The sequence below is a fragment of the Mixophyes fleayi genome, chromosome 2 (genome assembly GCF_038048845.1).
Source record: "Mixophyes fleayi isolate aMixFle1 chromosome 2, aMixFle1.hap1, whole genome shotgun sequence".
NCBI classification, from domain to species: domain Eukaryota; kingdom Metazoa; phylum Chordata; class Amphibia; order Anura; family Limnodynastidae; genus Mixophyes; species Mixophyes fleayi.
In genome coordinates, this window is record NC_134403.1 from 62071471 (window position 1) to 62088481 (window position 17011).

The following is a 17011-nucleotide window of genomic DNA, read 5'->3' on the forward strand; positions in this document are numbered from 1 at the left end:
AATAATTTACATATAGGCTATATGTGCTACAAAAACAAACCAAAAATTTTTTAAAACTCAGATGAACGTAACATACTCTAACATATAGAATATGGCTGCATCTGATACACCTAATACTATTTTATAACATGGTAACAGATGGTATACTAAGAAAAAAAAATATTTACAGGATTTTTTTTTCTTTCTTTAAACAGAAAATAAAAGTTAAAACAAAAAGAAGAATATAATTACAAGTTGCATGTGTGATATATTTTGTGGGTTACATTAACAATATCAGCAGAACCTTCTGGTACTGAAAAGGGTTAAAGGGCGTATGTATGTATGCACGCACGCACGTATGTATGCACGCACGCACGCACGTATGTATGCACGCACGCACGTATGTATGCACGCACGCACGCACGTATGTATGCACGCACGCACGTATGTATGCACGCACGCACGCACGTATGTATGCACGCACGTATGTATGCACGTATGTATGCACGCACGTATGTACGTATGTATGCACGCACGTATGTACGTATGTATGCACGCACGTATGTACGTATGTATGCACGCACGTATGTACGTATGTATGCACGTACGTATGTACGTACGTACATACGTGCACATGCCCAGTACCAGATAATACGCCACAGAACGCACCCATGTTCTGCAAAGGACACTAACTGCAACCTATGATTTCAGGGAGGGAACAGAGTGGGGAAGGAGTGTTTGCCTGTAATCAATGTACAGTAAGGACGTGCCAATCTCAAGCACACAGAGCAGCATCCAATTAAAAGCTGTGGGAATCTCTCGGGTGCTTGTTTTCCAGCCGTATCTCTTGCTCCAGCTACAGATCTAATTGAAGTGCCGATTACTAGTGATGACAGCTGTACATGTATTGCTATTACATGTGCAACCGGGAGCAGCTGTAACAATTTATTTTATGTACAGTAAACATAACATACTAATGTACTTCATGGGGAAAAATACAATAAAATAAACACTCTCTTTATTTTTTAATGTTTTTATCATTAATACCTATAGTAACAGGTGACATTAATTGAATATTTTTTTTTTCTGTGCGTTCTTTTGTGATTTTATATTTCACATAAGTATTGAACGTACCCTCAGCTATGTCATCCATCCAAAGTCAGCGGTTTTAACTAACTAGTGCTATATGGTATTCATGCCAGTCCATTTCAATCTATAGACGTATGTTTAGTGCTGCGCCAGTGGGTGCCAGGTATAAACAGAGGAATGCATACGCCCAGGCTGCCAGTGGTAGAAACACATCCTGCCAGTACATCGAGCACGTTTTTAGAAATAGACCAACATCCCTGTACACTCTTTGTTCAAATTTTACAGTAAAATTCTTCTGAAAACAAAGTTTTTCACATGGCTCAGATGTAAGAAATAAATGATTTGTTTTAGGATTGGGATTATATAAAACGTATAACCACAAAAAATGTTTTATAAAAATATTATTAATGTTTGGAAAGTAAGTGCATAGTAATGTACCTATTTATAATATTTGCCTTCGGAACATGAATCACACTATTTTTAAATTATCGACTTTTTGTCCTTTCCATGGCAAACAATGTTTTGTTTTGTTTTTTCTGGTTTAATAAGAAAGATGTCCACTAAATATATTGGTTTGGGTTTTTAGCATCAGACAGTGAACATCTGTAATACTCTATAAATGTAAAGCAGACTAGTACACAAATTGATCAGCTCTGTTAACCATACTCTGTGTTTATAACAACGGCTTTACAGCTAAGGTTTAAGAGAGGGTAACCTATAGCAACCAATCACTTTGTGTGTAAGCTATGCTAGAGAAATGACAGGCACTAGTTGCTATGGGCAACACTACCTTTCTGAACTTACCCGTGGAGCAGTTTTTACTATATGTTCTTCACTATATCGACCCAGTACGCTCCTAGCCTGTGGCTGGTGACTAATCACTTGTCTTTCCTTTTTCTAGATATTTAATGACTATGAAAAGCTTCTACACTCTGAGAACTATGTGACCAAGAGACAGTCCCTGAAGGTAACAATATTACCTACTCATTTTTGATATTTTGCTTTTTACTAATATTGATAAGTTCTGGCTAACTGAAAGATTACTGTGACCTAAAAACATTTGGATATTGCAGTTTATATGTCCTCCTCATGCTTGTGTGGATGTTTTCTGGGTGCTCCCACACTCCAAAAACATGTTGGTAGGTTAATTGGCTGCTGACTAAATTCCCTAACACACAGACTAGTGTTAATTTAGAGTCCGCTAGGGCAGTGACTGATGCGAACGACCAATATTTCCTGTATAGCGCTGCAAAATTGGTGGTGCAATGTAAGTAAATGGTGATATGATGAGTGCTTCTGTAGTACAGATTAGCTCGTTACTTGTTACAATTTGTTTCTGTTTTTGTAGAGCGTCACGGTATTATAATCAATGTGGGGGGTTATTTTGATTAATGTAGAATCTGGACATAGATATTATGGCTTAAGCAGGTATACAGATTCACAAGCACTCATTGTAATGACAGAGGACTTCCAGTATAGGTTAGAAAAAGTCAGAAATCTATTGGAACTCAATGACCAGAGTTTACGAAGCTGCGTTATTGTCATGCGGTGTCCAAACCATTAATGTATCAAAGGCTAAGTCACATGACTTAACACTGCCAAAGCTCAAATATGTCATTTATAAAATGTGGGGAACATACAAAGGGTACAATGCATCAAGCAGCAGTTTTGAAAAAAGCTCAGCAAAAGCAGTTGTTTTAGACCTACAGTAGTTCTGATTAACAAGGTTGCTGATGTTACCTGTAACAAGGGACAAAATGTGGCTGATGTTGTTGATCTGTCAACATGATTGGTGAAATTGTTGGTGTTCTCTGTTTGCTTTACAAAAGCCTGGAGAAGGATTGGGGTAGGAGAAAGAGGGAGACAGCAGCAGAGTGTGTTGCAGATGTTGCACAGGGTTAGCGGCGTTAGAGAGAGGTTGCCCTTGGTGTACTTTTATGATTAGTAGGAGATTCAGAGCTACAGAGTGAGCTGCAGAACCTTCCTTGGTCTCTAAGAGCAGATCAGGGATGAAGTGGAGCTTTTACCAGCACATTCTAGTGTAATTTCTGCCCTGTACATATTATGTGCTGTGCACTGCATGGCCACGGTGCACTCTATGTATCCTCTCCTTTCTCTCTATCTATACTCTACCTGTGAGTAAATAAAATGAACAAAAACAACAGAGCAACTAATGTGATTAACACTCACTCACCACTCACACACAAACAAGAAAACACTGCAACTTCCTTGAATAATATTCTCTATCAAGAAAACTCTTCTTCCACATCTATCCAGAATAGCAAAAGTTCTGATAACCTGGAAGCCTCTGATAATCTCGTGGCTGGGTATGATCTTAGCTATCAAAATGAATCTTCTCCCAAAACTATTATATTACTTTCAGGCCCTACCCATGGCAGTCCCATACTCTGTGTTTATAGGTATTTCCAGGTATTCTCCAAATTTGTGTAGAAAGGGAGACCTCCAAGGGTCAGGTATGTGATACTTAAGAAGTCTACTAAACTGGAGGCTGCAGCGTTCAGGTATTAAGCGTTACTATTTGCCCCAGATAGCACAATTTTTTGGCTAGAAATTGAGATTAAGGTTCTGGCTCTCACTTCTCTATCTTCCATCTGGGGCATCTCTTAGTCGCTCAGACCAACCAACATCCATCTTTTTCCAACACGCAAGTTTGTAATAAAACTTGGGGACATGTGTGCTCTCGAGTATAAACTCTCATCTATTAAATCCTCTATCACTCCCATTTGTGACCTTAACTTCAAACCATTTGAATGTTGGGTACAGTCAGGGGTACACTGTAGTGCCCATCTTACAGAAGGCTGCCCCTTCTCCTCTTTATCTGCGATTCCACATAAATACCCCACTATGGCTTCAAGACCCTTCACCCTCATGCTCCCTCCCCGTAGGGACAATATGCATTCAATCTCCCTTACGTAGAAGAACAATTTCTCTATTATATAGCATGTTACTTGATATTAATACAGATGTTCAAAGCAGAGGCAGACGTGAGTGGGAAATAGATATTGACCACCCTCCTGAGAAGGACTATTAGGAAGAAATATGGGACAGTTCAGCTCGAGGTTCTATCTTAACCTCCACTAAACAAACAACCTATAAGCTATATTACAGGTGGTACTGACAAAATGGACCATTATAACCTCAACAAGATGTTTGGTAACTCTGACCCGTCTTGGTGGAGGAACTGCGGGCACAGCCATAGGTGGTAGACTTGCCCAAATATACCTCTTCTGGGACAAGGTACACAATCTCCTGAACTCATTGCTAGAAGCTCCTATCCTTAACCACCCTTGGATCTCCCTCCTAGCCTATCCTCCTCTCATTCGGTAAAACTTGCCTCTCATTTGACAAAATGTGTAAAAGCAGCTTGTTGGAAACAGGGTGACCCTCCCCAGTTTCTTTACTTAAACATTCCATATGGCATGTCACATGCATGCAAAAGATCACTTACGAATACACAAGCAATCCAATTTTTTCACTCTGGTTTGGGGTCCTTGTATTTTTCATGAAAGTCAAAGAAACCTCCCAACAACCCCCTGGCCATTTGCCCTCTTCCTCTCCTGTAGTTCGCCCCCCATGCAAGGTTTCAGCAAAAGCACAAAACAGATCCTGGAATTAGTTTATTGGCTATTGCAGTCTCTCTCAACCCCCTACTCGCCTGTTTCATCTCTTCTCTGGCTCGACGCTAGTGAGAAAGTGGCAAGTTATTTAGACTTGGCCTAAGGCCTTGTGGTCACAATCTTGCGCGTCTTTTGTGATCCACTTGAAAACTGCACAATAAATTATTTGGATTGAAATCCAGCGCTTTGCTCAAAACAGCTGACAATATTTTTTCTCAAATTGCTGCAAACCACAGTTTCATACATACTGTTTTGCACCTTATGAAAAAAACAAACAGTCAGATCTAATATTGAGTGGATGTTACCTAACCAATAAGAGTCCTTGTCTCCTGCCTCATGCCTCCTCTATGTCCTACTTCCTTTGTATAAAGTACAACGTTTGTATGATGATGACGGATACTGGACCATTCAGCAACGACAGTGTGACATGAATGTAATACACAAGGTATTGGTAGAATAGGGCTACACATATATTAGACACACGTTCTTATAATGGTATCATTGTAAAAGAAAATAAATCTTTTAATCAAGAATTTTTATCAAGATGAGGCTTATTTATTGTTTATGATTGTAGGATTTATTATGATAAATTTACCTTGCAGTGTTCCCCTTTTCTATGTTTTCACCCATGTGTTTGTTATTATAGAGGTGTAAATGAATTTATCTATACCATGTAATTGTACAGTGACTGGTAACAAAACATTTATTTGTCTCTGCAGTTGCTGGGCGAGCTGATCCTTGATCGACATAACTTCTCCATCATGACAAAGTACATCAGTAAACCAGAAAACTTGAAGCTTATGATGAACCTGCTTAGAGACAAGAGCCCCAACATTCAGTTTGAAGCTTTCCATGTCTTTAAGGTGAGTGTTCTACTCTGTGTGCATCATGGCAGTTCTGGGATTTGTCAGGCAACAGAAAAAAACACATGGAAAACGTGTTATTGGAGAGCACCAGACAATGTGCATGAAGCATCTGGCCAAAATCCCATGTACGTCACAGGTAATGGAAGCACATAGCTTGGATCTAATTTTAGATGCTGCACTGGGAATGATAAATAGGAGGATATTCACACTGCCGTCTCCCTCTTGTAATCCAACAAGATGTGTGGAGATCTCTTCATAATATGCAGAAGTAACTGGTGTAATTAAGAGATCCTTATATGTATATACACATACCCAGCCCATGACAGCAGTCCACAGTGTGTACTGTGTAATATTCAGAAATATAGCTAATTCACATAACAGTTGTTGAAATTATTAATTGTTTTTATGGCTATAAACAGTCAGCTGTAAAATTGCAAATTTAAAAAACAAGCTGTAAATTCATTGGTAATCTCTGAAAACAGTCAGCGCAAATCCCGTCCACCTCCCTGATTCTCAGTACAGCTTTCCAAGCAACTCGTTGCCAAACATTCATAGGAACTCTCAGCATAGATGTATCTGTTTATATCGGGGGTAATTTAAGGATTAGGACCTATAATACGGGTCGTAGAGACGTTTAAAGTGTCCTCCTTTACTTCTCCTCTCACCTCCCTTAATCATATTTACCCAATAGGTATAAAGAACTAATCATATTATAATATTAATATATTATACTTTTTCACAAATACCGAACTTAACTTGTAGACAATAGTAAAGTAATTAAAAGTGTATTGTTAATAAAAAAAAAAAATGAACCCTGGTTTACCATGGTAACCCGCAGACATAAATATGATTACATTCTGAGTCAGATATAAATAACGTAACACACCAGTCATATACAGTGATGCTATACACACCATGGGAAGGCCAGAGTGTTGCGCTGTGTGGTGTTTTAACTCTTTCGCTGCCAGTGACTTGGTTTCTATTTCATGGTCGGTCCCACACTTAGGAGGGTCCGTGCCAGACTAGAAACTACATCAGCCATCGGCCGCTCCCACATTGCTATTCACTGGAGTAAAATAGAATTTTCTCCTGGACACCCAATTGCTAATTGGACACATGGGGAAAGCATGATGGTGCCCCCAGAGCAAGGCCCAGAGTATCTGTGCTAGAGTGTCCGTAGTGGTAGGTAGACCATGTGATTACAAGCTGTACCATCTACCTAGATGTCAACTAACGTCTATGTGGTACGGGGTGCTAACACATGCTATGCCAAAAAAAGCCAGTAAAACATTTGTATAACTAAAAAGTTTACAAAAAATCCCCACATACACTCACTAATCTATATAATATATGTGTTATTATAATGAAACTGAAAGCGCATGTGTGCATATGTGCCACGGACCCCTGGCCACTGAAGGGTTATAAGAGAGGAAAGCTCTTGTCATGATGCCCAGCACCTTGTCCTCTCTTCTTGCTGCTAGCTGACATATCTGCCCTCCAATTGTATTAGTTATAAAAGTCTCTCTTCTCTGTATAGACAAGAAGATTATTGCTCTCTAAACAGTGACATATTCGTGTTTTTACCCTCGCACAACTTACACCAGACATGTAGGTGTCACTCTCTTGTACTGACCTCTGTCTATTCACAGCATTTAGTTACAGATATTCTGTTGGTTCTGACCTAGACAGTACTTCCTCTTTGATTTAGAACATCAGTGCTGTCTGGCGACCTCATAACTTGATTCAAATTAAGATAGCTAATTAGGTTTGTAAAAATAATGGGAAAATACCCACATTCAATTAGCTGATGTTTGGGAAAACATTTCTGGCTACATCTCAATGGGTGTTTTATGTTGTTGGTTTTTTGGAGCGCAGCTCCTGAAACTCTTCTCTGTTGATTTGAATGGGATTCTAGAAAGGCTTATAAATGCCTATATGCATTTTTTTCGTTGCTTAAGAAAATGCCAGGCAGGGACAATGAGGACTACCTCATTTCCCACACTCCTCCATGCAATGACATGAAAAAAAATCACTCTCCTATTAAAGTTTTCCAAACAGAATTAAATGCCCATCTTGACGTAGACTGTAGCATGCAATAAATCACATTTTGGGAATTTAGTGACAGAGGAATTGCATATTTATAATTTGTGCTCCTCTCTATGCCGGCAGCCCATTCTGTTTTACAAAGTGCATTTAAATTAAATGTGTTCTCGAGTAGTCATTTATCTTACCTTACTTCCTAGGTATTTGTAGCAAATCCAAACAAAACACAGCCAATTGTGGATATCCTGTTAAAAAACCAGACCAAGTTAATTGACTTCCTGAGCAGTTTCCAGAAGGAGAGGACGGATGATGAGCAATTCTCAGATGAAAAGAACTACTTGATCAAACAGATACGAGACTTGAAAAAACCCACCCCATGAAGATCTCTAGCAGTGCACCTACCATCGCTAAGTGTTTTAAGGAATTGTCCTCATGGCATTGTCAGTGCCTATGTTTTTGTTTCAGTTTAGTTTATTAGCTGCCAAGAGTATAAAGGTTTTATATTAAAACTTAAAAAAAAAAATATGTTGTTCTTAATCAGGTCTGTGAGGATGTAAAATTTGCAGTTAGGGGTGCGAGGTGTCTCATTGTCCTCACAATCACTGAAAGTAGGGGCCGTTGCTGCTGCTGATGTTGATTTGACTTGAGTACTCATTTTGTTTATAAGTCAGGCGTTTTCTCTTTAGCTTTTCCAACCTGAAGTTCTACAGGGAGGTTTTTCTCTACGCTCTCTAACTGGTCTCCTGAAATGGATCACACAACAAGATCCAGTTCTCTAGCAGGAAAACCAGATCTATAGCACTTTCTTGGTCCTCAATAGCTCCTCTATTGGAGGGGTAAAATACATGTAATTCTAAGATATGTTTGTTTTATGGAGGTCCAGTTGTACGTGGTGACCCTATAAATTCCTATGAGTAATATAAATATTATTCTAGACCATCTTTCTCATTTGTAAGCTTCCACACAGGCCACATCAACTAAGCGTGTTTCTAGAATCCCCTCGCATCCGGCACATGTGCATGAATGTCTTAACCTGTCATTGTGCAAGGATTGTCAAGACAATGACTGTATTGTATATACACCAAAGGGCACAGTAGTGTCTGCATTATCATGCTATCACAGGCTTATTCTTTCAAAGTGCTTCTGTAATTTCTTGATTAGTGGCTGGGTGGTCAGCACTGTTGCCGATATAAATTCAATACCATCTCTTTAATGAAGACCCTCATATTGCAAAACACAAATGCTCATTGGTGGGGAGAAATTAATATATACTTAGGGGTAGATTTACTAAAATATCTTAAAAGTAAAAGTGGTAGTATGGTCCATGGCTACCAATCAGATTCTAGCTATCATTTTCTAGCATGTACTAGATAAATGAAAGCTAGAATCTGATTGCTTGCTATGGGCAACACATCGCTCTCTTTCATTATAGAAGTTTTATTAAATCTGCCCTTTAGACTAAGGTATAATTCTGTTGTGGATCATTAGGGTGTATTACATTGGAGCTCTAGACTCTATCTAAATAATTATTAATCTTGCTGATTTGTTATATTATTATAATTTGTATTAGTCCGTGAACTGTTCTATGTACTGTTATATAGAATGTAGTTGGCTGAGGGATCGTAAGAGTTAAACATGTGCTAAACTGTGAATGAGCAAAATCTGTTGTCATAGAGATCAATGATTCCTCAGACCATTGCAATTTGTAAGTGAACGAACACTCCAGCGGCAAAAGCTCTGATGTAATTGTGCCCTTTTAGAATTGAGAACAAACCACCTTAAATTGTATTACAGAAACATAGCCAGCTACTTGTGTGTGTCAGTCTATCTATAGATATATCTATATATTGCTTTTTCAGAGTAGCTGTCTGTATCATGCATTGCCCATCAGTCACTCAGAAAGTAATTGAACCAGCGATTTAGCAATGATGGTGCCTGTGTAGGTTGCCCGGCTGTGAATGGGCATTGTTATCTCTTCTGTCGTCATGTCAAGTGATGTCTCGGTCTGCACAGCACTCGCCCTGGAGGTGGCTGCCTGCACATTATATTATAAGAGGTTCTAGAACTCAGCAAGTTATTGTGACGGTAAAAGCATAAGGCATAAACCGAGTTCTTGTTTTCTATTTTTATATCTAAGTGGGTAATGAAGTTGGCTTTGTAAAGGAATTCTTCTTTTATGAATATAATTTTAATATATTATTGGTCTATCTTGTTTATGATTTTTATTTGTCCTTTTGATGTGCTTGACTATCTTTCATCTGCAGAGATTCTGCGGCCTTTTGGGTACCAGGAAATAGACAGTGCTCTTTGGTTCACTTTGTTAATAAATGTTTATGGGTGTGGGCGCTGTGTGATAAAAGAATATGATGAGATTAAAGTCATGCATGTAATGTCGAACTTGGAAATTCAGCAGGTATATAAACCTGAAAGCAGGTGCCTTATGTTCCTTTAAGTGATTTTCCATTGGTTAATATAAGGTGAAGAACATAGGCAAGTGGATGGTGTTCTGTACTTCTGTGAGCTGTATTCTTATTAGTGCTTGTGTTCCAACACAAAGCAGCTCCTGTATAGGAGGAAGGGATTTGTGTGGGAGATATTGGATATAGTGCGTTGCTCCCGATTCACACAAACATCTGCACTACATAACGCCGTGGTGTACATGAAAAGCCCTTGGTGTAATATGAGAAAGCACCGGCATGGTCTTGGAGATCACTACTGAAATCTCACTCAACTGCTAAGCAGGCCTCGCTAGTGCTTTCTGGTGGCAAGGAGGTGGAAAGAAGCAAGCAGCCGTTTCTGTTACATATTTGTAGGACATCAGAGCCGAAACCAATGGGCTCCAGTGAGGATACTAATTCTGCTACACCGTTCATATAGTTAATGAATGTTTACATCTAAACTGTGATCAGGACCCCTATGTTTGAACTTTGTTCACATACCAAAATAGTGCAGAATGTTAGCTGTAATAAAATAATACTGTACACTAATGCCCCTTCCTCACTGGGCGGTTTCCAGGGCCTGGTGCTGCACAATGAGGTTCTGTTACACTTAGGAACTCTTCATATGTACACAGATCATATTATACAGAGTAGTGGTAACATGTAGCTAGGTCTGGCTCTGTGTTGTTTGGGGGTCACTGATAGGATTATCACGTTTCAATGCAGTTATTGATCTAGTCAGAGCAGACATATGCACAGCTATGTCCTTTAGGCCTTGTAGGGATGGCGTCTGCAGTGTAAATGCCTGGTGGTAGTTATTAAAAACATTGATGCAGCCTAATCTTGATCTTCGTCAAAGTGTACCTGTTGCCATAAAACAGTGGAGGCAGCCATTTTGTAACAGAGCCAATATTCATGATAACAGGGCCTGTCTGTTAACTGGAACCAAGTAACATGCCTCAGTGATAGAAAAATGCCATCCCTTTATGTCACCGGGCTTCAATGCATAGAATCAGAGACTTTCGCCTAGGAAGCGTAGGATTTTCTGTTTGATGTATCCTGGTTTAATATGACAAAAAAAGTCACTTGAGTTTATGCAGTAAAGCCTGGAGTCGGAAAGTGCTGACATTTTTCCTCCTTCAGACTTGATGTAGATGAGCTACTTGTCTTGCACCCATTTCCATGAACAGGTTATGGGGGGCGGATGGTAATTTTACTACTTCCTAGTAAATTGATAATTAGGAAATATGGATGCAACCTACAACATTGCTGCCTCCATTGTATGTAGGCAATGGGTACACTCAACCAACCCCCCACACAACTTCCCAATGGATGTCTTGTACAGTTTATGGAGTGAGATATAATCATACAATACATGTTCATCCTGCTTAGTGCTCTGGAGTAGTGGTCTCGGCTATAGAAATCTGCAGTACAATGCTTTAGATGCCAGAGAACCTGCAGTGTATTTCTGATGGCTGTGAGAACAGAGACTTCACACATTTCCTGACATTGATTGTCAAATGATCATCAATCATACACCAATACCCCTGTAAAAGGAGACGCATTTGGTGCAATCTCGAATTTTGCTCATTGAAACCCTCTGCACTTTGGATTACACAAATGTGAGAAGTCTGTACTGCATACAGATTTACCTTCTGCGCCTTAGAAAAGGGATGAAACTTAACAAGTAATTATTTGCTTATTTAAACTATTGTGTGTATAAAATAAATGTATATCATCAGTTTGTACTTATAAGATTATATTTACAAAACATTAAAGGCACGGTTACTGATTACTTGTGTGATGCTTATTTGTTTTGTTACTGTAACTAATATGAAAGAATACAATGCGTATTATTACTCTATTGAGCTTTGTGGTAATACTCAGATTGGTTACAGTAGTGGTTCTGAGTCTTTCAAGTTGTCACACATCCAGCATTAATACAAAACTGCTTTGACACATAAGTAGATTACTAGAATCTAAAACCTTTCATAATGTAAACTTATGTTTTTATACCTTTTTGGATTGCTACTGCCTCACATAAAATGTTAAAATATAGTAGGTTTACTACAGTTATATATTACACTGTTATTCAAAATATAAAATCAGACTGCGATTTGAACTCATTTGGTGGGAGGAAAAGGAAATGATCTAGTGGGACACTCAAATGGGCAAAAATAATTTTTTTATTTAAAGTTTAAATATCTGTTAAATACGTCTTTTATTGATTTAAAATTAAAACATTCCATTAGCGAAATATAAAAGTTGAGAAATAGATACCACCCTAAATAGAAATAACTGATAAAAAGACAAAAATGAATTTGTCTAACCGTGACACTGCTCCATTATAAACCTTATTTTTATTACCTTAGGTGTAAAAAACACATTTATAAGTCTATGATTATCACAACATCCCATAAAAAGACAGTAATGTGAAAATGATGGACTTTATTCATACATATTGCTAAATAGCAACACCAAAAGGAAAACAGCCTGAAAAATTCAAAGGTACTGCGGCATTCCAAAAATGTATAAAGGGACTATTGTGATCCCTCATATAACCACTGTGCCCTACATATTGTCCTGGTGTGTAACTCAGGGGAATGATTAATTGTCACCTTAGATTGAGGGCTAATTTCCCTAGCAAGCAACAGTATTGAATGTATGGCTGTCCTGCTCTGTTTATGTCTCACTAACGCTCCCTTCTAACTCTGCGGGCAGCGTGTGAGTCTAACTGTCTAAATTATTGTTATCTAGCTAAATAGGGACTGTGGTGGGAGCAGCGAGCGCGGCGTCCGCCGACGCGCGTTTCGCTAAGGCTTTGTCGACAAAGCCTTAGTCTTATTTATGTGACACCCGGCAGATGACATGCCTTTCTTTAATACTAATAATCTACAGGACACACTTGTCAGGATGACACCAGGCGACCCTAGCTCTGGCTAGACATAGACCTTTTGCCTAGTCCACGGCCAAGTAGCTCAGCATCAGTCACTCCGAACAACAGTATCTGAGTGCTGCCATAGTCCACTTTATGTGAGGCACTGCTTTTCCCTAGTAGCATAATTCTGCTCTCTAGGGAGTAATTTACAGCTTAAATATTCTATGGTCTGAGGTCTATATATAGTATGTTGAACTTTCTGACAGCAAAGTCTGATACTACGTTTGGTGAAAGCATTAAACTATGGATCATCCCAAGAACACTATCCTTACCATGAAGCATTGTGATGGGAGGACAATTCTTTTGGGGATGCTTCTCTGCTTCAGGGACAAGAAAAATTGACAAAAATAGAGGCAAAATATATGGAGATGGAGATAAACATTGGAGAAAAATGTGCTGCAGCCTGTAAGAGACCTAGGACTTCTGAGAATATTTAATTTCCAGCAGGGCAATGAACCAAATCAGATAGTAAGTATAAATATATCTAAAAAAATAAACAAATCAAATGTCCTGCAGTAGCCAATACCTCAATCCATTCAGAGAATCTGGAGTAATTTTAAAAATTCTCCTCACTAATGGTCTCCATACAACCTAATGGAACCTGAGTAACATTAAAAGAAGAACATACGAACCAGTCGGTGGTCTGACACAGCTGCTGTCAGGCAATGAAGCAACCTATGCTGTAATTGGTTGTAAGCACTGTGCTAGTATCCATGTGCATTTTTATTAGGAGTTCATATGACTTGTGGCCCTAATGGTGAGCCTACTTGCAGGGCTCAGCAACAGAGTGACACAATAGCAGTAAGTGTTATGCATGTCAGACCTCCAAATAACCAACAAGCGTCAAACCTAAATTATTACATAGTCAAGCGGATTGAGTGTAATAGCACTAACTACAGTTGTCTACTTTAACCCTTTGAACAGCCTAATTTGGAATTGGCCACAGCTTTTATCACTTACACACTAGTCGGGGTGGAGAGAAGAAATAATAACAGTTAACCCTACAGTGAAAACACAAGAAAATTCTAATATATGTTATATTAACTCCTTTGCCTCCGAGGCTTTTTTTCACCCTTGTCCTGAGCATGATTTGGCACTTTTTGGGCTGGTCACCTTCCAACATCAATATCAGTAAATTGTTTAAGTACCCACATAAATTGTACCTGGTTTCTTTTTTTTTTTTTTTTTTTCAAAAAAATATACATTTGAATTTTCAGAATATACCATTAGTTTGTTTATATGTCCTAACGGCAAAGAAAAATCTGCCAAAAAAGGGCAAAAAATAATGTTTTTATTGAAAAGCAAATGTGTGTGTTTTTTTTGTAAACCCCACAAAGAAAAATCTGCTCATGCAAATGATGCATTAGCTTTCTTTTTTGCTAGTTTTGCACTGTCCTGAATAGCATACCATTTTGAAAACTAGACAACTCAAAGCATCAAATTAGAATACTCCTGAGTTTATTGAAGCAAGGATGCATGAGGTCTATGCATTATAAACATCCCCCATATCTCTGGGCTTAGTAACACTATCGGTAGTGAGAGGTGTTATAGTTTGATGATCACCAAACCATAACTATTCAAGAGCCACATCACTTAAAAGAGCACTCCCCTCTCTCAAATGAGGTTACAGCTTAGTTTATTGAAGTCAGGATGGGGGATATCTGGGCTTCGTTGTGGTGCCCTCCTCCCCCAACTGACCTTCCTAATGCTTTTTGTAGTCTAGGATGATATCATCTGGTGATTACCAAACAAAAACTACTAAGGAGCCACATCTTTTGAAAGCGGGGACTGAAAGGTGCCCCCCCCCCCCCCCCCCAGAGTCTCTCGGTGCCAGAATGGGGAACATTGGGCACTAAAAGTGCCCTCCCCCATCCCCTGGCTCTACAGGTTTTCTCTATAGTGTTGTGCCCTCTGTGACCTCATCATTCACCAACCTCACACAGAGAAGAAATATTGGTGGGGGATGGGTAATAATTTTTCAGCATTGAACCACATGAGTCCTAAGGATGGATGGGACTCCCACTTGTCCATACTTAGTACTGAAGGGGCTAAACATTTCTGCAGCATAATGGCATTACCATCTAGTAGTTCTATTTTCTAACCTTCTCCCTACCATAACTGCAGCCCGGAGATGGCAATTTAAGTTTGTTCCCCTCATTAAAATGGTGGGGGAGGTGTGCTGTGAGCGGGAGTGTCATTGCAGCACATCCAACCCCACTCCCCTGTTTTTCACCCAGCCAGGGTATGGAGATGGTTAGTAACGGGTCTAATAGGTGGTAGTGCTGCTGTCTATTCCACATGCACTCCATTCAGATACCACCACAGTGGTCACCACCACAACAAATAAAAAGTAAAAGTGGGAACAGGGAAGTGCAAATTCTTAAAGGGAAACTAATCATACGGATATACTACTCAGCAAACATGCCTGTAAGCACCACATTCACGACCAATAAGAGTTAATGTTTACAAACCATAATTTAGAATTATTGATTCCATTTCTTGTAAGTTTGCAGCACATTTACTTTTCCTTGGCCCTCTTTTGCTTATCCTCTCATGGATACAGCTCTTAGGATTATGTTTCTGTACCAGTGTACCCTTCGCCTACACATCATGTGTACTGAACCAATCCCCATATCTGTGATATGGGGATCTGGGCTTCGGAGGTGATGAGGCACCTTAAAGCTAACTGGACTATACTCCAACTGTATTTCTGACATGAATGTATCAAGATGGAAATAACCACAAGTATGAGAACCATTGGTGAAGAATTTGTCATTTTATGCAGCTGTTTCAGAAGTTACCAGAGAGGAAACCAATTAAAACTGCTCTTAGTATGTTTTGTTTGTTTGTTTTACTCCGATTTCATTTCATCATCATCATTTATTTATATAGCACCAGCAAATTCTGTAGCGCTTTACAATTGGGAACAAACATTAATAAGACAATACTGGGTAAGACAGACAGAGAGGTAAGAGAACCTTGCTCGCAAGCTTACAATCTATGCAGGCAGAAAGGTCAGAGTTCATGTGGCTAATATATACAATGGACACAGAAAGTGTGTGTGTGTTATAAGAACCATGCTGTATAGTAACAAATAACAAGAATGAGGAGAACGAGCGCAGAAATAACCCCCTGCCGTACCATACAGGTCATTTATACTATTAGTGAAACAGAAAAATGAACACGAGTATAAAGAAGTATGTTTGAGACTGTGAGTGTAAACGAAGCATGCACAATTGTGCCCATTACATCCAACATCACTTTATAAAGTATTGAATATTTCTCCATAAATCTTGAATGGTGGTAGGAAACCTTGGTAATACTGCCCTCTACTGGATAGAAAAGAGACCTTCACGTACAACCAATGTTTTAAGTAGGGTAGACCATTACAGCATCCCAAACAGTAGGCTAGCCTAAGGTTGGCTAGTCAACCTGGTAAGCGAACAACCACCAGTTCTGGACCAACTTATTATTAATACTATGTACTTTACTTACTCTGCAACTTCAGAAACAAGACAAAAGAGGAGAAATGACCCGGACAAGCCAGGCCGCACATCACCCGCCATGATCATAAAGCCACGAAGATCACTCATAACATAAACCAAGTGGAGGCAAGTAGTTTGTGGGTGACACAATATTCATGATAATGCTCCCTCCGTGAATATTGATTCAGCCCACAAAATTGCTGCTTCCCCTGGGTGTAGACTGTAGACATTAGGGGCCCGATTCATTAAGGGACTCAAAACTAAAGATGAGCGGGCTCGGATTTCGGTAATCCGAGCCCACCCGCACAGTGCGGATCCGACGGGATCTGAGCACTGTTCGGGTACTTCCGGCCGCCAAAGGAATCCAAAACGAGGCTATGACATCCAAGTCTCACGTCGGATCTCGCGAGACTCGGATGTCATAAATGCCCCGCTCGCGGCCGCCATCTTCATTCTCCCTGCGATCACTGAAGAGGGAGGTTGTTGAGATCCTGTGCTCTGTCCTGCTGATTAGTTTAGTCAAGTGGTGCTTTGT

The 17011-nt window shown here is 39.4% G+C and overlaps 1 protein-coding gene across 4 annotated transcripts in view; it reads left to right on the forward strand.

The window, feature by feature from the left end:
* CAB39L (calcium binding protein 39 like) overlaps positions 1-11848 on the forward strand; it is a 73562-nt gene extending 61714 nt beyond the window's left edge. For all 4 annotated transcript variants that reach the window (XM_075199098.1, XM_075199099.1, XM_075199101.1 and 1 more), the window contains 3 exons: positions 1970-2035; positions 5426-5569; positions 7816-11848. In XM_075199098.1, the coding sequence (XP_075055199.1) occupies positions 1970-2035; positions 5426-5569; positions 7816-7995 (390 nt within the window). In that variant the 3' untranslated portion in view covers positions 7996-11848. The remainder of the gene's footprint in view (positions 1-1969; positions 2036-5425; positions 5570-7815) is intronic.
* The last annotated feature ends 5163 nt before the right edge of the window (positions 11849-17011 follow it).